The sequence below is a fragment of the Sitophilus oryzae genome, unplaced genomic scaffold (assembly GCF_002938485.1).
Source record: "Sitophilus oryzae breed Bouriz unplaced genomic scaffold, Soryzae_2.0 scaffold_815_pilon_pilon, whole genome shotgun sequence".
Classification (NCBI taxonomy): domain Eukaryota; kingdom Metazoa; phylum Arthropoda; class Insecta; order Coleoptera; family Curculionidae; genus Sitophilus; species Sitophilus oryzae.
In genome coordinates, this window is record NW_022147434.1 from 1,294,574 (window position 1) to 1,318,465 (window position 23,892).

The 23,892-nt window shown below is 31.2% G+C and overlaps 1 protein-coding gene across 1 annotated transcript in view; it reads right to left on the reverse strand.

The window, feature by feature from the left end:
• The window catches only part of LOC115889573 (whirlin), a 331,512-nt gene that overhangs the window by 301,620 nt on the left and 6,000 nt on the right, over positions 1-23,892 (reverse strand). Inside the window, exon 2 of the mRNA XM_030909626.1 lies at positions 20,974-21,342. Within this exon, the coding sequence (XP_030765486.1) occupies positions 20,974-21,342 (369 nt within the window). The remainder of the gene's footprint in view (positions 1-20,973; positions 21,343-23,892) is intronic.

The window sequence follows — 23,892 nt, forward strand, 5'->3', positions numbered from 1 at the left end:
AACCGTAAGTATTATAACATAGTATCGTATATAGCAGAGCAAATTGGATTCAATCGTAGGTTGACAACTTAAAGTATGTTGACATTTGCTGGTTTTGCATTGTTACCTGTTAAGTTTTAATTTAAAAATAAATGCAGTTTTTCTTAAATTAGTTAAAAACAGCTTGTCCACAATTGTTCAAATTTTACCTATGTATTCAGCATACGCCGACCTTTAATAGACCTAATTACGACTTCGCTGCAAAATCAACAGAGGAGCCAATATTTGGGCAGTTTAAATTTGCATACGATTCCCTATGCTTCCAACGCCGATACACCACCCATTATACAGGGTTGTTCACCACATACGACACGGAGTATTGTAGCTAAACGATGAAATTTTTACAAATTGTAAGTTTTGGGTTCAATGAAGGACTATTAGAGGTACAATTTAAAAATAATTTTACAAGATACAGAGTGTTCCAAATAAGTAAAAAATATCAAAGTTGTATTTTTTTAAATGGAACACCCTGTATATTATTACATTTTTAGTTTCTACGATTAAAATAAAGGTAAATTTGATTAAGGTTTATTATACTTAAACCTTTCCGTTTTTGAAATATTTTCAATTTTGTGAAATTGCAGTAAAATTTTAAGGCTTCATTTCTCCAAGGGTATCAAAGTTTTTAATACTAAATATTTACTGAAGTTTATTTACTGATCAGTTATTGTGTTGCAATAATAAAAATAATACTACCTTATACAGAGTGTCTAAAAATTTATTTTAAATAATTATTAGCTTCAAACGGTAATAACTTGTTTAATTTAAATAGACTGTATATTTTACGAGAATCAGATGCACAATTTAAATGTCTATCAAATTATATTATACCATTTTTTACCTATCTCTTTAAGTTTCCGTAGAAAATTTATTTTCTTGTAATTTAGAACTTATTTATCAATATATCCATGGACTATTGACATTTTAGATTATTTTTAAAGATGTATCAAATTTTTAAAGAGTACAGATACTAATATTGTCGATATAATTCGTTTATTTCATTAAAAAATAAAAAAAAACTGTTCAAATATTTGTTAAAGAGGACCAATTAATATGATCCAGTATTCAAACTACATTAACTGACTGTTTGCATTGATTAATAATAATTGCTCCAAATACTAAAAAACTGAATTTTGTATGGGCATTAGACAGTGTGATAAAAAGTAACACCTTAAAAATGATATTTCATTTTTTAATAAATGCTTATTTATAACAACAGAGACTTTAATTTGATAACTTATTATTATATTGATTTCTGACTCAAATCCACATTTATTTATAATAATTTATTAACGAACACAATTAAGTATGTAATTAATTAGTATATGGGCGGAAATAATGGTGTTATATTTAATTAATGGTATACTCTTTTATAAAGATTTGAATAGTTTTCTTTTTGCATACAAATGGGCTAGTAATATTATCGTTTTGCTAAAAACGATAATATTACTAGTCTGTACATTTTGTACATTTGTTGCTTTAAAAACAATCTAAAATGTCAATATTCCATGGATATATTGATAAATGAGATCTAAATTATAAGAAAATGCATTTTCTACGAAAACTTGAAGGGATAGGTAAAAAATAGTATAATACAATTTGATAGACAATTTAATTGTGCATCTGATTCTCTTAAAATATACAGGGCATTCTATTTAAATTAAAGAACTTATTGCCGTTTGAAGCTAATAATTATTTAAAATAAATTTTTAGACACTCTCTATAAAGTAGTATTATTTTTATTATTGCAACACAATAACTGATCAATAAATAAACTTCATTAAATATTTAGTATTAAAAACATTGATACCCTTGGAGAAATAAAGCTTTAAAATTTTTACTGCAATTTCACAAAATTGAAAATATTTCAAAAACGTAATGTTTAAGTATAATAAACCTTAATCAAATTTACCTTTATTTTAATCGTAGAAACTAAAAATGTAATAATATACAGGGTGTTCCATTTAAAAAAATACAACTTTGATATTTTTTATTTATTTGGGACACTCTGTATCTTGTAAAAATATTTTTAAATTGTAGCTCTAATAGTCCTTCAACGAACCCCAAACTTACAATTTGTAAAAATCTCATCGTTTAGCTACAATACTCCGTGTCGTATGTGGGGAACAACCCTGTATAATATAACTAGCGTGTACCAGCGACTTCGTTCGCGTCGAATTAATCATTTGTAATGGTGATGATAAAGCAAAGCAAGAATTTCCATTAACATACTTAGTAGAAGTGATCGAAACACGAAAGACTCGAAAAACAGTGCTCCGTATAGATAACCATATTTCAGTGTTACGGGTAAAGAGAAAATATTCATAATTATGCATTCTACAGAACAAGTGATAGTAAATGTGTAGTGTGAAATTCAGAAACTTGTGTGGAAAATGAAGATAAATAATTGAAGAAAACTTAAAATACAAGGTCAAGTTTAATATCAACATCATATCAACATTGAGGGCTACAAAGTCGTGGAAGGTCTGCACCAATATCAAAACCTGTTCTTAAAATGGTTGACTTATCAAACGAACATCTTACCACAATATTAGAAACAATAAAAAAATCTTCCGAAGAAACATCTGCGGCAGTAACCAGTCAATTAAAAGAATATTTCAAGGAAGAAACTGAAAAACTCCTGAATAAAATTAATGAACAAGCTCACAAAATCGAGATTTTAGAAGAACGCTGCACGAAGATTGAGGAAAATCAAATTAAGTTTGAGAGATTCATAAAAAGAAAAAATTTAATTATATTTGGAGCCAGATATAACAAGGATAATAATAATATATTACAGTTCACGCTCGATCTACTTCAAAAGTATTTAAATGTCCAAATAACTGAAAACGATATAGACAATATTTATACTCTGAATAACGTATCATCAAAAAACGGGCCACCAATCAAAGTAGAATTTGTGACAAATCTAAAGAAGAATTTGATAATTGGGAATTGCTACAAATTAAAAAATACCGAAATATCAATTGCACAAGATCTTTCGTATGAAGACAGGCAGGAAAGAAAAATTTTACAAGAACACTTAAGGCAGGCAAGAGCAAAGAATTACTCAGCAAAAATATTGTCAAACAATAGACTTCAAATAAATGGCGATATCTACACTACAAATCAACTGAAAGCAACAAGTAACGAAGTAATTTTGCAGGAAGAATCTAGAAGTTTAAGCACTAAGCCACAATCACCGAATCCAACGTCTGACTCAGAAGAAGTGTTTGTGCCGGCATCTTTAAGTATTGAAAATAAAGAAAAATCTACAGCTAAATTCCAAACCATAGAAAACGAAAAGTCAAAAAAAAGGGAACTAAATAATAGCAACTCACCAACCAAAGCACCTCTGTCCGAAGCGAAAAGATCAAGAACTACTTCTAGATCAACCAGGAAACATACATAAATTCAAGTAAGCAACAGATTTTATTCTATTGGTGCTGGCGGTCAAAATCCAACTTGATGCCCATGATAGTTTTTCTGTTGGTCATTCATATACCGAGATAAGACTCATAGTGTTGTCGATAAATGTGTCTTTATTTTTAATGTTGTTTACAAGAATTGTTTTTTTTTTAAATATTAAGAAGATTACTTTAATTACCTTTTAGATTTAGAATTGGTTAGACATATTTATATTATATTAATGGATTAAGTTTATTAGGCTGTAATTGTAGTTGAATAGCGATTAATTAATTTGTTTCTTAATAAATTGTTACAATGACCTTTTTTAACGGAGCACATATAAATATTAGATCTCTGGTGCATAATTTCGATACGTTTAAAGACCATGTTCTAAGTAATGATTATTCTGTGATCGGAATTTCAGAGACGTGGTTGACGCCTAATATTAACAATGAAATTATAGATGTTCCGGGATACAATTTTGTAAGACAGGACAGGCATTCACGGGGGGGTGGTGTTGGCTTGTATATTAAGAACCAATTCATTTATGATATTTTACGTGGCGAGTCTGTGGATGTTGTTGAGCATCTTTGGGTTAAACTTGAATGTGGCGCAAAAACTCTCATTATAGGCACTGTATATCGGCCGCCTAATGCAAATAATAATGAATTTATATCATACCTAGAGGATATGCTTATTGATTTTTTTACACAAAACAGCGAAATAATATGTTTTGGTGATATAAATATTAATTTAATAGATAATGACAGCTCGCAAACCATACAATTTCAAAATGTAATCAAAACTTTTAATCTTGAGCAAATTATTTCTGTTCCTACTAGAATTTCATGTACTAGTTCTACACTTATTGATGTGATTTGTTGTAACACTGAATATGTCCAGGATTCTGGTGTGAAGGATATAAGTGTCTCGGACCATTTTCTGGTTTACGTAGTATTAAAATATATAGAAAGGAAGCCTAGTCAAACACCTATTAAATATAGAAATTTTAAAAATATGAATTTAACTAATTTTCAATCGGATCTTGAGAGTGCTCCCTGGGATTTAATTTTTGGTATGGATGATATTGACGAAAAAGTTACATTTCTGACTGATCTCATTCTAAGACTTTTTGACTGTCACGCGCCTATGAAATTAATCAAGTGTAAAAGATATGCATATAGTCCGTGGATAACAGACAATGTAAAATATATGAAAACGCTTAAAAACCAGGCATTAAATCGTTATCGTCGAACAAAAAATCCTGAACATTGGAATTATTACAAGCAAATGAGGAATTTAACAACATCAGCAATTAGATCAGAGAAAAAAGCATACCTTAACTATAAGTTTCAAACCTCCACAGCCAAGGAACAATGGAATGAGCTAAGACGACTTAATATACTGTCTAACAAAACTAGTAATATTCCAGAAAACCTACAAAATGTCAATGAAATTAATGGATATTTTACCCAAACAACAAAAACATGTAATATTCCTAAAAAGGATATCTTAGACTATTATAATAACAACAGTTTACTTCCTCAAAATTCTTTTTCTTTTTCTACTGTGTCAGAAGATTTAATATCTCATATTATTCTGGCTATTAGATCTAAAGCCTTTGGATCCGATGATCTAAATATCTCTTTGATATCTTTTTGTTGTCCTCATATAGTGCCTTATATAACTGATATAATTAATTCTTGTATTCAGAGATCTTATTTCCCAAAGTCTTGGAAACTTGCTAATGTGACACCATTACCAAAAAAAAGTAACCCCACAGAATTCAGCCATTTACGTTCAATTTCAATATTACCAACTTTGTCGAAAATATTAGAAAAAGTAATGGAAACCCAAATTCGATCCTATCTTTCAGTTACTAGTATCTTGCCCATTAAACAATCGGGGTTCAGAGCTGGTTATAGCTGTGGCAGTGCTTTGACTGATGTTGTTGATGATGTGGTGAGAGCCCAGGATAAGAATAATGCTACCGTACTAGTACTTCTCGATTATAGTAAAGCCTTTGATGTGCTTAACCACATACTTTTAATACTTATTTTAAAATACATAGGTTTTACAGTAGAAGCTTCATCGTTTATAAAATCATTTTTGACAGATAGATGTCAACGAGTTGTTTGGGAGAATAACTATTCAGAGATATTGAGTGTTTCATCTGGAGTCCCACAGGGTAGCATTTTGGGTCCTCTCTTATTTAGTATATATACCTCAAATTTTGTAGGGAGTCTTAAGTACAGTGGGTATCACCTGTATGCCGATGACACACAAATCTATATATCTTTTAATCAGAATCAAGCTGATGCTGCACATAGAAAACTTAACTCTGATTTGGATAGAATATTGAAAGTATCCTCGGATCATATGCTTGATTTAAATCCAAGTAAATCAACTGCTCTATTGTTCTGCGCGGAGAGTTACCGGGATATGATTATGGAGCATGTTAGACCTAGATTAGGTGATAATCTTATCTTATTTCAGAAGTCTTGCAAAAACCTTGGTCTAGTCATGGATAATAAACTAAAATTTAACGGACATATCACCCTCTGCTTGGCCAGAGCTTTTTCAAAATTAAAACTAATATATTCACAGCGGCACTTTTTATCACAAAAAACTAAAACAATCTTATGTGACACGCTTGTTCTATCTCATTTTAATTATCTAGATAATGTATATGGTCCATTTCTCGACTCAAAAGATAACAACAGAGTACAAAAAATCCAGAACTCTTGCGTAAGATTGATCTGCGGAATAAGAAGAAGACAAAGAGTGTCACATAAACTTAGAGAACTTAATTGGCTTAACATGTCCGAACGTCGTCTTTTGCACTCGGTATGTTTTTTCTATAAAATTCTGAAACATAAATGCCCACCTTATCTTTACAACAAATTACAATTTCGTACAGATGTGCATAACCTAAATATCCGCAGACAACATCTTCTAACCATACCCGCTCATAAAAAAGAATTCTTTAAAAAGTCATTTTCCTACCAAATTGCTACGTCAATAAATAAGTTCACAATTACTGATTTTTCGAGGTCTGTCCTGTCTTTCAAAAGAAAAATTAAGAATCAACTGCTCCCGGAATGAATTGATATAATTTTTAATTTTTTTTTAATCCTCTTGTGCTATTTTAAGTAGAAAGTTCTAAGTTTATTAAAGATTGTTGCTTTTTGTGTCGTAATAATACTTTTTGTACGGTCTTTTTTTTTAGTTTTGTATGATATTGATTTGTGCAAAATTATATTATTATTGCCTTTTGTTTGGTAATATTGTTGTATATTTTTTTTTCGTGGCCTCAACAGCACCTTCGACTTTGAAGGAAGCTGACTGTGCCTTTTGTTCCAATTGTCAAAATAATTTATATATTATGTATTTTGTATGTGATTTGGAACAATAAACCTTTTTTATTATTATTATTATTATTATTATACAAACTGGATAAAATTATCTCACATTTATGTCTGCATGAGAAAAAACAATATGGCGATATTATTATATAACTTGGTAATATTTGAGGGGTAGTTTCATCTCATTGGAATTTGACTTTCGAAAAATCCGTTTGCCAAAAATAAGCTTTTTACGTCAAGCAGTTTAAGCAGAATCGTGGTTAAGAAATTACCCAACTTTAGGAACACCCTGTATGATTTTGACAAAAATTTAAAATATGTAAAAAAACTAAATAAATTATACTTGTCCAAGCGTTTTCCCGAAAGACTAACGTTACTAAAGTTTCTTAAATAACAAATATTGTAATATTTGAGGGGCGTTTTCACCCTCTTGGAATTTGAGATTCGAGAAAACCCTCCTTATCGAACCTCTACACCCCACAATCAATCCGTTTGCCAAAAATCAGCTTTAAACGTCAAGCAGTTTAAGCAGAATCGTGATTACTCGATGGTCATATTTTATGAAATACCCTGTATAAATTTATAAAAAATATTAAAATATGTAAAATAACAAAATAAAATATACGTGTTTAAGAGTTTTTCCGAAAAACTCACCGGTTTTTAAATAAAAAGTATTTTAATATTTGAGGGATAGTTTCACCCCCTTAGAAGTCGAGTTTCGAAAAATCCCTTCTTATCGAACCTCTACAAAAATCAGCTTTTTACGTCAAGCGCTTTAAGCAAAATCGTGATTAATCAATGACCAGATTTTTCGAAACACCCTGTATACATTTTTTAAAAATCTTAAAATATGTAAAAAAACAAAATAAAATATACGTGTTTAAGCGTTTTTTCGGAAACTTGACCGTTTTTTAAATTAAAAATATTGTAATATTTGAGGGGTGGTTTCACCCTCTTGGAACTGGAATTGCGAAAACTCCCTTCTTATTGAACCTCTACACCCTGAAATCAACCTGTATGCCAAAATTGAGCTTCTTACGTTGAGTGGTTTGAGCAGGATCGTGATTAATCAGTATGTCAGTCACTTAAGGATTTTATCTATTAGAAGAATATATAAACAAGACTATTAGTATAGATTTGTATTTTTTATATATTTTTTTTAATGATGAAATACCCAGATAATAATGTTTAAATTATTTTAAAAAAATATATATTTAATGTCCAAAATCTGAAATGTAGGTATTTATTCTATGTAGGTATCTAAAAAACTGATCCCATTATTATCCGTGTTGCAATAGAGGACATTAAATCTCTCTTTCTGTTGAAAAAGCATTATCATTCAATAAAATAAAAAAAAATAAAAATAAATAAAAGTAAAAACTTTGTTTGCTAATTCTAAAAATTGAGTCTAAAAATTATAGATTTTGATAGTAATAAGAGGAAGTGAAATATCTCACTGTACACAAAAGAAGAAAGAATATATAAAGGAAAAAAACTTTGTTATCGAATAAAAATACTCCCGTATTTCACGCCTCAATAAAAGTTTATTCGTAATTCAACTCGATAAGAACCCCCTTGTTTTTGCCAAGATTACGTTATTTGAACGCAAAACACCTTTCTAATTGAGAAGTTTCCCCGAAAGTTTTCTCCCCAATTTTGGCCTATATTTAGAATCTAAATCTCTTTAAAAGGGAGATAGTGTGTTTTTTGTTAATGTTTTGGTTTGTTTAAAAACGGTACACTTAAAAAATATATTCAAGAAATTAGTAGAATTTCATGCTGTTTTTAATAATAAAAATATAAGTAGCGGTGAGAAAATAGAAGAATCTTTGTCTTGCAGTTAATAAGTAGTCATGATCTTGGTCTTAGTCTTGGTATTTCAGGGCCAGAGCCCCTTTCTACATAGAAAATATTTAAGTAGATAATATTTTTAGTAATTTAATTCAAATAAAACTTTAAAGAAAGAAATAATTAGAATATTTATTTGTCTGACAAAAATTGTACTAACTTAAGGTATATTTAAATACCTTTTATATTGCAGCATTTTTTTCTTAAAAATTTTCAGCAGAAGTTAGGAAAACACTATTTGTAATAAATTAAAATAATAATTTAGAATAAATAAGTAATTTCTTGCACACAGAGTCATTCAGGGTCATGGCACGTTACGAGGCTGGGCTGAGAAATAATCGGCCTCGGCAAGAGTTGGCGGCGCCAGGAACAAAAGCAATTGTTTTTCGTAAAAACTATCTTTCAAGTGACTTCTGTCAAATTTTCAGCGAGCTGCGTCACTTAGTTTGTACTTGAAAGTGATTGAAGGCGAACAGATTTTGCATTTTTACAAAAATGAATAAAATCGAATATCGCGCAGTGATTAGATTCTTGTTTTTAAATAAGAAAACGAACGATGAGATCAAAATATGGACAATTCTAGAGTTCTTTACCTGTCGGTATAAAAGCCGGCGGCGGTGGCCTACAGAGGGCAGTTATAAATATACCAGTGCAGTTGACGCGCTAAAATTCAAAATAAATTCTTAGTTATAAATCGTTTGTAAATAGTTCTATAAGTCTTTTATCGTTATTGTTTTTGTTAATTAGTGTTAAATAAATAGTGTTTAAATAAATTGTGACTTTCTATCCACATGGAACCGACGAAAAACGTAACAGTATGGTAATTGACGATCGACGGGTAAGAGTGTGCGAGATTGCTGAGGCATCTCACGTGAACGAGTGGAGAATATATTGCGCGAATATTTGGGAATGAGGAAGCTCGCTGCCAGATGGGTGCCGCATTTGCTCAATGCCGACAACAAGCGAAACCGTGTGACAACTTCAAAGGAGTGTTGGGTAATGTTTAACCACAATAAGAAAGATTTTTTGCGCCGTTTTGTAACCGTGGATGAAACTTGGATCCATCACAATACGCCAGAGACCAAGGAACAGTCAAAGCAGTGGGTTTCTCAGGGCGAGTCAAAGACAAAGAAAGCCAAGATGGGTCTGTCTGCCAACAAGGTCATGGCCACAGTTTTTTTGGATGCGCACGGTATTATTCATATCGATTACCTTGGAAAGGGCAAAACGATCACATCACCGGGGAATATTACTCAAAGCTGTTGGACCGATTCGACGCCGATTTGAAGCAAAAACGACCGCATTTAGCGAAGAAGAAAGTGCTCTTCACCAGGACAACGCACCGGCGCATAAATGTGCAGTCGCAATGGTAAAACTGTATGAATTGCATTACGAATTGGTTCCTCATCCACCATACTCCCCAGATTTGGCGCCCAGCGACTATTATCTGTTTCCAGACTTGAAAAAATGGCTCGGTGGTAAGAGATTTGAGTCGAATGGGGAGGTCATCGCTGCGACAGAGGCCTATTTTAAGGACTTCAAAAAATCGTATTATTCGACGGGCATCGAAAAATTGGAGAATCGTTGGACAAAGTGTATAGAGCTCAACGGGGACTACGTTGAGAAATAAATTGGGTTTTGCCGAAAAAAGTTGTGTTTTCTTACCTAGGCCGATTATTTTTCAGCCCAGCCTCGTAGACAGTTATGGAGAACCGGTGATATGATTTTTTTTTAAATTTCAATTCGAATATCAAGTCAGTAATAATGCTGTATGGTGCAGACACCTGGAAAATTATATCGCCATTAATTAACAAACTCAAGTTTTCATAAACAGCTGTCTGCGAAAAATTAGGAATATTCTGGCCAAATACTATCGGAAATGAGGATTTATGGAGTTTCACCAAACAAAGGCAGGTGTATAATGAGATCAAACTTAGGAAATAGAGGTGGATTGGTCACGCTTTAAGGCAAAGCAGCAATAACATCGCTGGCAGAGCTATTAGTGGAATCAACAAGACAGTAGAAGAACGGGTCGTCCAAGACATACATGGCAAAGGACAATCGGATATGCGGTAATTTTTGCATAAAGGCACCTGCTCTATCTATCTGAATTATTTTCAACATTACCGTGTTGCCGCTTGGCTCTTGCCGAAAATTGAAAGTTTTTTAATCAAAAACTGAAAACATTTCAAAAATATTTACCTCATGATGAAACCTCATAGATGGTTTCTGGGGTCAAAATATACTACTCTCAAAATATTTGCACTTATTTAAGAATCATCCTGTATATAAATGCAAGAGAATTTTGCTACAAGTAATATCAAACCCTATTTTATTATGAGAAATAAATACGACCAATCAAAACAGGACACGAAATATCACAGTTATAATGGAATATCTTTTATAATTTCTATATTACGACAAAAACAAAACAAGCAATGCAGTATATATTTCACTAAACCGCGAAGGTAAAACTGTTGCTTTACTTAGAAAGAAATCATGAATATTCATGCTGCATTGTAAATTCCAATAAAAAGCCTATTTGCAGGTATTTTATAGAATACTTTACTCCAAATACCGTCGGCATAGTTTCTATATAGTTTGTTTGTTTCATAGAAACTTTAATCAACATATTTCTATGTTCGCGCAAGTTGCGCGGTGCTTTTAATTTAAACAATACTTGTGTAGCTTTTAGACTTCCCGCATTTTGTATGGTTTTGGTTTACTCTATTTCCGTTCAAAGTTAGAAAAGACCTGGTCTGACTTTAGTTCTGTTTATGTCGTATTTATTTAAAAAAAAGCATTGAAACATAAAGCTAACGTTTGTTTAAAAATAAAAAAAAAATTGTGAGATGCAAATCAAAAATGTTTAAATTTTTTTTTTATCTCCGAAACTAAAGTTCCAAGAAAAGTCGTAATATATCTACAAATTCATTTACCCACTAGTAGATATAAAAAGCATTTTTGATAAACTCTGTCTCAAATAGTTTCTGAAAAATATTTTTTTAGAGGTCTTATTAAATTCATATCTTCGAAACTAAAGTTCCAAGAAAAGTGGTAATATATCTACAAACTCATTTACCCACTAGTAGATATAAAAAACATTTTTGGTAAACTCTGTCTCAAATAGTTTCTAAAAAATAAAATTATTTTTTTAAAATGTGCTTATTAAATTTATATCTCCGAAACTATAGTTCCAAAAAAAGTCGTACTATATTTACAAATTCATTTACCCAGTAAAAAAGTTATTTTTTAAGTAAACGTAATTCACAGTATAAAAAAGTCATTTTAACGCCTAGGCATAAAAGTAAAACACTTTTACGCCTGAACATAAAAGTACGAAAAGACATTATTAAATTAACATAAAGTGTCAAATTCAACGAGCGTAACAATAGTTTGTCGATATATAATTTCATACAAAGTATTACTAAATTATTTGTGGCGTTTGAAAAGAAATAGCATGTTCTATTCGGAGTAAAAATAACTTTTTCTGTCTCGCCTAGTAATATCAAATGTACAGCATCGCCACGTAAAGTGTAATTTTTACTCCTAATAAAACAATATGCAATGTTTATTACAGTGGGATGTTACAACAGTAAAATAAAACATTAATTCAGCACGATACAGCAAAACAATTTACTCTTGCACTGGACGCGCGTTACGCTAACCATGTTAGCATCATCAGCAGATAATTAAATCTAAACGAGTATATTAAATTGAGCGTTTATATAGGCGCTCGTTTGTTACTGATCAAGCGTGGCAAAACTAGCCAAGTGACTCATAACCAACCGAGCATAACAATTAATTATCGAGACTTAAAACATGAGGCATAGAGAACTGGAATTGGGCCATTATCTCTGTTTTTATGTCATAATATCTTACATTTATTAATTTTGACACTCTCATATGCATTTCTTCTTCTTCTTCTTCTCAGGCCACCGTCTCCCTTCGGAAGTTGGCCACCCAACTGGCTATGATGGTGCGTGAAACCGCACCTCTGAAAATTTCGATCGATATTTTTCCGAACCAATAACGCAGATCCTTAAACCAGGTTTTGCCTTCTTCCCAATGATCTCCTGCCCTCAATTTTGCCTTCGATGACCAGTCTGAGCATCTCGTATCGATCACGCCATATGATGTGACCGACGTACTGTAACTTCCTTTCCTTCACTGTTGATAGGAGCTCTTTATCTTTGCCCATCCGCCTGAATACCTCCTCTTTTGTCACTCTATCCATCCAGGATATACGCAGCATACGACGATACAAGTATATCTCAAAAGCGTTAATGCGGTTTTCCAATGTCTGATTGAGTGTGCAACTCTCAGAGCCGTAGAGAAATACTGGAAAGATGTAGCTACGCAGCATACGTATGCGCAGTTCGAGGCTTAGAAGAGGGTTTTCATGGAAGCAAAAGTACGTCTGACCTGTTCGATCTTCGCTAAAATTTCAGTTTTGGGGTCGCAAGTGTCGTTAACTAGGGCTCCTAGATACTTTATGGACGATACTTGTTCTACCATCTTGTTGTTAATTCTGATGACATCTTTCCCGGTGTTTTGGAAAATATAACAAGTTTAATTATAATAATAATTAAATAATTAATTTCATTTAAATAATAATAATTAAATAATTAATTGCATTTAATTGCCTATAATTCAAGACTTCAATTAATTAATTTTAAATTATTAATATCTATACAATAATATCTATCAACAATATGTTAAGCAACGCCCGATTTATCTGGTCTACCATATCTTATATGAACCATATTATGTTTTTTAAACCTAGACAATCAGTGAGTAAAAGACATTTCAAGAACTATAGAATAGAAATTTAGCGGATAATAGTGGCAAAATAAAATATTTAAAACTAGAAACATATTGAGAAATATTTAATACACTTGAACAGGCATGAAAACAAAAAATAGAGGGAGAGAAAAAAATTACAACAAATGTCAAATCTATTAAAGGAAAGGCCGTTTACACTTTCATTTAATTTGCATATTTAAAATAATTTTAAACCAGGCCTTATATACAATAAAATATTGTATATAAAGTGTAAATAGAAATCGTTATAGTCCAGTCGACATTGATTTGGTGATTGGAAAATCTTTTATTTAAGGCAGTAAAATCTACATTTAAATATATGAAATTTAGTACCATGACATATAGAAACGTTAAAAAAGTAGCAGCAAGTAAAAAAACAGTATTTCATAAACACACAAATTATTATTTTTGTATTATTTATCTAATTGTTCATCTGAGTTACTGTCTTCCATACATAAATCGTAAAGGATTATTTCTTTGATTATTGTCTTTGTCCGTTTCCACGTCAGGTATACTTTGGCGTTGGAATAACTCTTGAACTCTGGAATAACTCATTTTCATTTATTATTTCTCCATGATCCCCATCAATATTAATTTTCTTTTTATATTTCTAACTCTCTTTATATTTTTATATAGTCTTTAACAACTGTTCGTGTTGGAATTCTCTTAAATGTATAGTCTTCATAACACTGGTCTGGCATATTTAGAAAATATGCAAAAAATAAATCCCTTACAGACTGTAGACTTTTTCCTCCATAGTAATTATGTTTTTAAACTAAAAACTAAAAAAAATATTTTTTTTCAAAAAACTCCAAATTTTCAATCTTTTTCGCGAAAAAAACTCATAGAACTGTTTCTGTATCTCCCGGGTACGTCTTAAAAGTAGCTCACCACTATAAATTTTTTATTTTTTCAGTTAAAAAAGCGAGATTTGGTATGTTAGTATATGACATAAATTAGGATTGATTGACGCATTCATTTGTTTTCGGTCACTTTTTGTTTCACCGGAAATGACTACAACTTTTGATTTTTAAATAGCATCCTCGGTATTTTTTTGCTTTATTCGATAGAAAATAACACTGAATTTAATGACGTATCATATGTCAACTTCTGACATTTTCACATATGGTTTATTTGAAATTATAACTTGCAGTTCGTAATGAAAATTTGACTCGAAATACCAAGTGTATGGTATCAAATTATTCGTAAAAAATGTTTTTCCAAATATGCTAATGAGCCACCCTCGTTCCATTTGAAAAAATTGAGATATGATTAAAAATACGATTTGAGCATATTCTAACTGTCCAGGAAAAAACACTAAAAGCATTAGACGATCAAATCTATTTTTCCAAGGCTCCTTGATTAAGAATTAGCGTTTTAAACATAGCCATGGCACTCTAGATTAAATTTTAAAATACTATATTTTATTAAGCGAGAATGTCAAAAGTTAACATATGATATGTCATTCTATTCATATTGTAATTTTCTATCGAATAAAGTAAAAAAATACCGAGGGTGATATTTAAAAATGAAAAGTTGTAGTTATTTCCTGTTAAACAGGAAGCAACCAAAAATAATTAAATGAGTCAATCAATCCTAATTTATGTCGTATACTAACATACCAATTCCCGTTTTTTTATCTGAAAAAATAAAAAAGTTATAGGGGTGAGCCACTTTTGAGACACACCCGGTGTAATAACTTGAGCAAAATAATAAATTCTACTGAATTATTTACCGATACGATACAAAATAATTATTGCATTCAGTTACATTGTTATATTAAAAGATTGAAATGAACAATTAACAATTATTTTATTTTTTACCATAAAAAATATTGATGTTACAATACATTTCTTTTTGCAATGTATGCATCCCTAAACATTATTAAATTTCAAATACTAAAAACCCTGTTTAAATAATTTTACATATCAAAAAAAAAGAAAAAATTATTAACTCATATCAAATAGATTCTATTACAAGTAGGTAAGTGCACTTTTACGGTAGAATATCATTTTTTTCCATTACAGCTACAGAAAAATTGAAAGAATTATTTCCTCTATACCGTTTTATTGCATTATTACGACTCTCTTTATATTTTAAAAGTTTCGAATAAAGTTCCTTTTATCGAATCCATTTCGAACGTACTCGGTAACGCGATTATAGAAATATATTGGTTCTGCTTTAGCACCTAAATTGCGAGATGAATTTTAATGCCGGCGGCATTATTGTTACCTAGTTCTAGCTGTCTTGTGACAAGGTAATTCTGTTGGTATTAAATTAAATTTCCTATATAACTTCGTGGATGCGAAAATTTAGTATTTGTAGTTGTAAAATGATTTCATAATACTACAAACTGTGATTCCCATTTTCCTTATTTTCGTTTTCAACAGAAAAATATATATTTTGTAATTTTGTAGGTGTTAAATGATTACTATGGTTAACTATGGTTAACTCTGATGAAGCATAGATTTGTTGTAGTTCATTTTCAATAGAAGATACACCTTAAATCGAGAAAAAAAGGCGTCTGAATTCGCTTAGAAATGAAGATCACACTCATTTTCATTGTTAAATTATCTGACAAATGTCATCGATTGTCATTTCAAAGCCAAATTGACGCTGTTTTAGTAATTATATGGTATAAATAGTCTCTTACAAAGAACTAATTTAAACAAAGTGTCAAACAGTTTTAAATGAATTATTGGAGATATTGGAGAAAAGTTCTACGCCAGCCTGATTATAAATATCTAGTATAAGTTAGTGTAAGTACTAGTGTATAATTCGACCCCAGGGATATGTTTACGAGTGTTTTTTTGCAAAAAAAATGTTGAAAATCGTGCATTTTCTTTTAAAATTTTCTGAAAATTTTAGAACATTTTTAAAACTGCCTGTTCACCGCAAATTTTCCCACGGTATAATTTCTTAATCATTGCCCTGAAAATATTTGCACTTATTTGAGACTTACCCTGTATAATAAAGTATATAAGCATAGCATTCATATGTCTAGTGTATTTATTTTCTTTTTAATTTGAACAAGCTGACGAACATAGTTAATATTAACTCATAGATAATGAGAAGCACTTGCAAATATTTTAAACAAACCATTCATCTCGAAATATTTTAAAAAATCTATATTTAAAAAGCTTTAAAAGTTGTTTTAAAACTTTATGTTCTTTAACACAATTTTAAATAAATTATTGTTATCGTAATATTCCTACAATATAAATATTTAAGTTTCTACTTTAACAAAATTTCACTTTTTGAACAGTTTAAAAACGAAAATTAAATTGCTTTCAAACATAAAGTGTAATTTAACAGCTAAAACAAAGACAAAAATCAAAGGGCTATTATCTTGTCCAAAATATGGACAGGTTCCGCATAGGACTGCATAATTACAAAATACACGTTTAACAATATATCAGTCCTTTGAAAACAGCTATTGAACAGTTGATTAATGTAGTTTCCCGTGCTTTGTTTCCAATTAAATTGATACGTCAATTTGTTTTTTGTTTAGGATGCAAAATATTTTTTTCTCGCTAACAGTATGTACCAAAATACAAATATATTAGTTATGAACATGCTAAATAAGAAAAAATAATTAAACGTAGTATATAATAGTTATATTTCTTATATTTAATATTCATCTTTTTTGGTAATTTATAGTTTTTGTTTTAGGCATAAATAAAATTAATTTATATTGAATTTAAATAGATAGATTTCTATACCGGTGACATAGAAAGGAAAGCATGGATTTAAAAGCGGTTTTTCTAGAGAAGCCATATTTAGGTTTAAATATTTAGTACAGAATTGTCAAAATCGTAAAAAAAAGAAAACTCACTAAATCAGTGAGTTGTGAAAATTAGAATTATCTTATACAAAAATAGATATTACCTGTTCACTTCGCTGTACTTAAAAATTTATATTTCTTTCTATATACTCACCGGCATAAAACCGGCCACTAAAAACTAGTCCCAATTTCAAAGTTGGATTTCTCGCGAACCACTCATTAGATTTTGATGATTTTTTTTTAAATTGTAAATTAATTCCTTCTTAACGGATGCTACGTCAGAAATTTCTATTCCGAATTTATTTTGAGCATATACAGTGCATAACAATGAGACGAAGTTTTTTGCCCGAACTTTGTAACACCCTGTAGGGTGTAGCAGTTGTAGTAGCTATTGCTAAATCAAATCGCATTGTAGCCTCATCTTTTGTGAGCATCTTGTTTTTTTAATCACGACCTTATCTCTGTTTTTAATGGAGATACGCTGCTTTAAAACTAACGTCTCGGAAAAATGCTTCGCAGGCAGAATGTTTTATCTGCAAATAATCAAGGCGACATAGACGAAAAGGGATCTATAAATATTTGCAATATGACAACGACGGTTGTCAAATTCAAAAATGTCATTATCTGTGACAGATGTTGCTCGTGTTGTGGCTTTAATTGAGGATGGCCGAAGTCAAACGTTATGTGTTCGATACTCTGGGTATACCTTGAACAACAGTCCAGGATATCTGGAATCGGTATATAGAAACGGGAAATTTCACCAGGCAAGTGGGTTCTTGGAAGAAAACGGAAGACAAATGCAATTGACGACCGCTTTATTATTCTGAATACTTTACGAAATCTTAGAATTACAGCGTTTCAGAATCAACATCTGCTACAAGCCATGCGTAGAACTCAACTCAGTGAGAGAACAATCTGACGAAGACTCAAAGAAAACAGCTTGTCTGCAAGGAGGCCTGCCACAGGACCTCAACTACTTCCAAGACATCGTCGAGCACGTCTTCAGTTTGCGCGTATACATGTGAATTGGGATATTGAGTAATGGACTAAATCTTTTTTTGAGGCGTTTGTTTTAAAGCAGCGTAGTTCCAACACAAACAGAGATAATGTCGTGATTAAAAAAACAAAATGCTCACAAAAGGTGAGGCTACAATGTGATTTGATTTAGCAATAGCTACTACAGCTGCTGCACCCTACAGGGTGTTACAAAGTTCGGGCAAAAAACTTCGTCTTATTGTTGTGTTCTGTATATGCTCAAAATAATTTGGGAATAAAAATTGCTGACGAAGCATCCGTTAAGAAGGAATTAATTTACAATTAAAAAAAATCATCAAAATCTAATGAGTGGTTCGCGAGAAAACCAACTTTGAAATTGGGACTAGTTTTTAGTGGCCGGTTTTTTTTTGCCGGTGAGTGTATCTTGTAATGTGAGGTTTCTAAAGTGGAATAAATTCTAAATGTTTCTAAAAAGAGGATCGGGGAATGAAATTGCCATATTTGGAATAGGCTTCTTCTATCTGACCATATAGATCACAGAGGATCTCCCTTTAGAACATTTTCTGTAATGGAAATGACTGGAAGTAAAAGCTATACTGTATGAACAAACACTAAAGGCGCTGCTAGTCAATTAAAAATTAACAAATATTTATTTGTTTTTTAAATATGTTAATATTTTTATTTCGTTGTGTTTTGTGAATATTCGGAGTGTGATTTTGCAATTTCCTCTATAATTACTGGTGTATTTGCACTTATTTTACCAATACATTTTATTTTAATTATTCATATTTAAATGGAATGGCTTTTTTCAATCGATAACGAAAACCTGCGAAGAACAACTGTAGCGTTCTTAAGTGCGACAACAAAAATGGCAGTTTTTTCTTTTTCCAAATCTCCGGAAAAATTCGAATTGTTTTGTACATTTTCTTTTCAGTTTATAAGTATGTAAAATACATAATTTATAAAAACATCATTAATTGTTTTATTTTTATAAACGTTCGATCGAGTGTTGATATAAACATTTTTTTGTGACAAAATAGGTATATTAAAATTAAATTATATGTTATAACACACAAGATTATGTAATTTTAATATACCTATTTCGTTACAATTAACAAAATGTTTGGCGCTATTCTTGCAACGGTCGCGACCCAAAACTTTTGATAATTTCGGAGCCGTTCGGCTTTTTCCGGAATTATATCGCCAAATATTATTTATTCAAATTTATTATTATTCCCTTTTCATTTTATAAATAAAATACAGTGTGTTGCATACAAGAAACTTTTTATTTTATATAAGAACATGTATGAAATACCTATGAAACTTTGGAAACCGATGTTATGCCACTATCTTGCCACTATCCACGATGGTTTTGCAGTTCACAGTTCACAGCACAGCTTTTTAAGTTTTTAATGCCACTTTTCCACAATTATCACGGGTTTGAGTAAATAAAACTTAAATTAAACTCACAAGATAGCAATAACTACTTGAAAATGGACGCTTGAAACACTTTTCGGATTTTTTTCAATAGCGGTTTAGATTTTGAAAGATTTTATAATTTTTGAAGATTCTGACTTTGACAAGAGATATGGACGAAAGAAAATAATTTTTGTTTTTGTTTGCGGTTGTTCTTAGCAACCACTATAGCAACGCCAAATCGCGTACAACGGCCGCGACCCAAATTTTTGAGGAAATAATTCTAAATATATTTCCTTTATCTATAGGCGGGTTCTCACTTGTCAGTTTCACTGACGCAGTCTGACTGATTCATTATCAATGAAAAATAAATAAAAAACAACGATTGTATTCACACGTTTCATGTTTTGCTACATTCAGTATTCAGTTGGTCCGAACATTTTAACGTGGTGATTTTGTAGACATGAAAATGGTTAAAACAAAATTGAAACCAGGTGATCGGTGATATTCCCGGTGAGACACTCATATTTTCTATAATTGTCCAAAAATGCATCCATGTGTTCATCACGCCATCGGAAAACCAATTTGAATAACGATGTACGATGTGTTAACGCGAATTATTAATCTAACCTCAAAATTTGTAAACTGAACAAATCACGAAAATGTAGTTCTCACGCTTCAGTTTCTATTCATTATTCGATAATGATCAGTCAAAAATGAAAAAAAGTAGAACTGGTTTTCACTTTAACTGAAAGTACGAATGTACTGATCATTTAACATGAAAATGTGTTCTGACGTTCATTATTTGTTCAGTATCACTGAATCAGTTAGACTGCGTCAGCGAAACTGACAAGTAATAACCCGCCTTATGATTCTATCAATAAAAATGTGTCAAAAAATTAAGAAGAAATTAAATTGCTATAGAAACAAGTTTTTATTTTTAGCACTTCATGTTTTTTTAAATTTTCTCTGAAACTGTATAAACGGGATTAACGATTTTAGAACAAGCAAAAGTTTTTATGAAAAATGCATTTTTCTTAAAATGTCAATAATAAAAAAATGTTACCTCTTGTAAAGACAATACGGCGATATACTATATTTGGCCTTTTCAAAAATTTATATAGGATTTCCTATGTCCTGTATTCTGATGCACTACACGGTATAATACCTAAGAATTGTACACAACGTCGGATTTCAAACTTTGCCTGTATCATCTACACCAATACCATTTCTTATCGTTAACACACAATAATTAGAAAGCAAAATCGAACTCACCGGCTTTCTTGCACTTACCAGCTTCTTTGCCCCCCTTCACGCAGATACCGAACCCGTGACCGCTACCGTCCTGAGGGTCCCTCACCATCGTCACCGTCCTGGTGGCCAGCTCGTGGATTGACGGCGAGTAGACGGGCAGCCGGTAGTTATGGGAGGTGGAAGGGGGGCTACTCACTGGCGACCGTCTGGACCGATCCGGATTGGATTTGGAGAGGGGAGCGTTGTGGTGTTGTTGGGGATGATGGTGATGGTGGTTGGTGCTGGTGGCGGCAGTGCTGCCGAACAGGCGCAGCACCTGTTCGGGCGAGATGGGCCGCTTCTTGTTGTTGGAGGGGGTGCGGGTGCTGCCTATGCTGGAGAAGTTTGGGTTCGAACCAAGGTACGTCCCTGAAAATAATAATTAGGATGAGCGACACGGTAATTTTTAAATCACGCCGTTAAATGGTAACCGTGATTTTTTCATATAATTGATTTAAAAACGTGAAGTAATCATGACTTTCAATAACTGCACTAATGTAGCTTGTCGTATCGTGACTATTAATTTATTTATTAGTAAGGCTGTATTTCTTTGTAGAATCCGGGTTAACCAGGTTGGTAAATTACGGTAAGAATTGGATCTTGAAAAATTTCGGTAAATATAATATTGTATATGTTTTTTAAATTTCAGTATTCTTAAGCTTCATTAAGAATATCAAAATTAGTGAAATGAATTAGTGGTTTCAATTAAGCTTCATTCTTCATTCGGAACTTCCGAATTAGTAGAATAAATTAGTGGTTTTAATTACCGTAGAAGTTTGTTCATTTAATTTCAATGTAAGCATTCAGAATGTCCAAATTAGTGGTTGTCATTTTCAATTAGCAGAAAAAGTTAACAAACTTTTAACTTTTCCACTAATATTTTAAAATTTGCGAGGAATGTTATTTTGGCCTTTGATTCTCATCCCTAAATCTCATCCGTCAAGAGAAATTGTGGTTAGAAATCAAAAGTTGATTGTTTTATAACTTTGAATAAGAAGACTAAGGAAGGAGCATAATGATAGCCATGTATTCATGCATGGTGGGCGGAAAAATGACTCTAAGGTGGGGATCCTTGGCAGTTCTGTTTGACGATTCATTTGACACATTTGAATTTGATTTGAAATTTTGTGGATTTGTCAGTCTTTACGGAGCTTATTTTATGTTATTTATTATTTATTCTACTACTGATAGTTGTATAAAGGTAGTAAATCTAGATGGAAATTGTGGCAAAACTTAAATTAACAGTGACACTATCGCAATTTATCGAAAAAGACTCTAAAATAGTTGGTTGTGTAGCGTGCGGTAGATCTCGGCAAAAATCGAGTGAAATAATGGAACAACTTTTTTACTAGTAAGTGACTATATAATATACATATGTGTAGTAAACCGATCATTTATGAATTTCACTTAAATTAACTTAATTATATTTATATTTTTTCTTGCATTTTTGCTTTTATTTACTGCTTGTCAAAGATTAGATGTCAAAGAATTTAGATACGTCAATTTGATTTACCTGCTTCAGTAGCGTATCGGATCTTTGTGTTAATAAATAATTATTATAACTTATCTATTTTTATTAGAATTATATATTTTTGTAACAATTTTAATAACTACCAACATTTATTCACAACCTAAAATAAAACAACATATTATTGAGTCTACCCCACGTCTACCCTACACCATAGTTTTACATTTTTTAAATAAAATTAGAACGGCACTGATAAACCGGAATTTAAGTCGGCCATATTTGAGGCCCATCGCGGTGGACCCAAGATTTTTGATATGTTCCTTCCTTAGTCTTCTTATTCAAAGTTTTATAAGCTAAATATTAGTCTTTCTCTATGGATACAACAGATTACCGTAAGCTGGTGCTAGGATATTCTATTAATTTTGTGTTTTTTAGACATTGTGTATGATCGTAAACTAAAAAGTATAAAGTGTAATTGAAACCGCTAAGGTAAGGTTCTGAATGAAGCTTTAGCGCAAATTTTTGTTACTTTAATTCCAATGCAAACATTTTTTAGAATGGCAAAATTTGGCCTTTAATTATCATCATGTCAAGAAAAAGTATAATGTTTTATAAGCTAATTATTAGATTTCTACATGGATACAAGTGACTACCTAACTACTAAACTGCTGCTAAGAAATTCTATTAATTTTAATTAGATTTTTTTCAACATTGCGAATGATTATAAACTCTTAAGTACCGTATGAACTTAAGGTAAACTGGCAGTAAGCGCCATTAAAAGATAAGGAAGAGTATGGACCACATCTAGCTTGATCTCGCCAAAATTATCATCGATTGTCATTGCCCAGCCGTCTTTGACACCGATTTTTTTTCGATGATGTGGTATAAAGTATAATTGAATTCAGTAATTTACTCCACTAATTTTGAGGTTCCGTTAGGTTAGGAAGTATTATTGTAAAGTATTTATTTCAAGCGTGATTTGCCTTTTCAATGGAATTCAGTGTTGAAAAATACTTCGTAAATGAGCTGCTAACTCGCCAGACAGTTGAAGAATCTTTAAAACAAAATTATAAATAAATTATATTATATTAAATTTTTAAAACGTCACAAAAGTATTAATTTTGTTACGTCATTGACAACATAAAACGGTCATTTTATAAGCTAGGCATAAAAATAAAACACTTTAACGCCTAAATACAGAAGCACAAAAATATGTTATTAAATTGATATTAAGATCAAATTCAACGAGATTGTTGCTCGATGTATAATTACTTACAAGTTATGACTTTGATAGTATATTTGCTACATTTGAGAAATTGTTTAAAAAATTATTTGTGACGCTTTTAAAAAAATAGCAAATATAACACAACTAATCAAACAATATTCTATTAATAACATTAAACCAGCATTTTTGCGCTGGTTAATAGATAAGTACATTGTAAACATAAGTG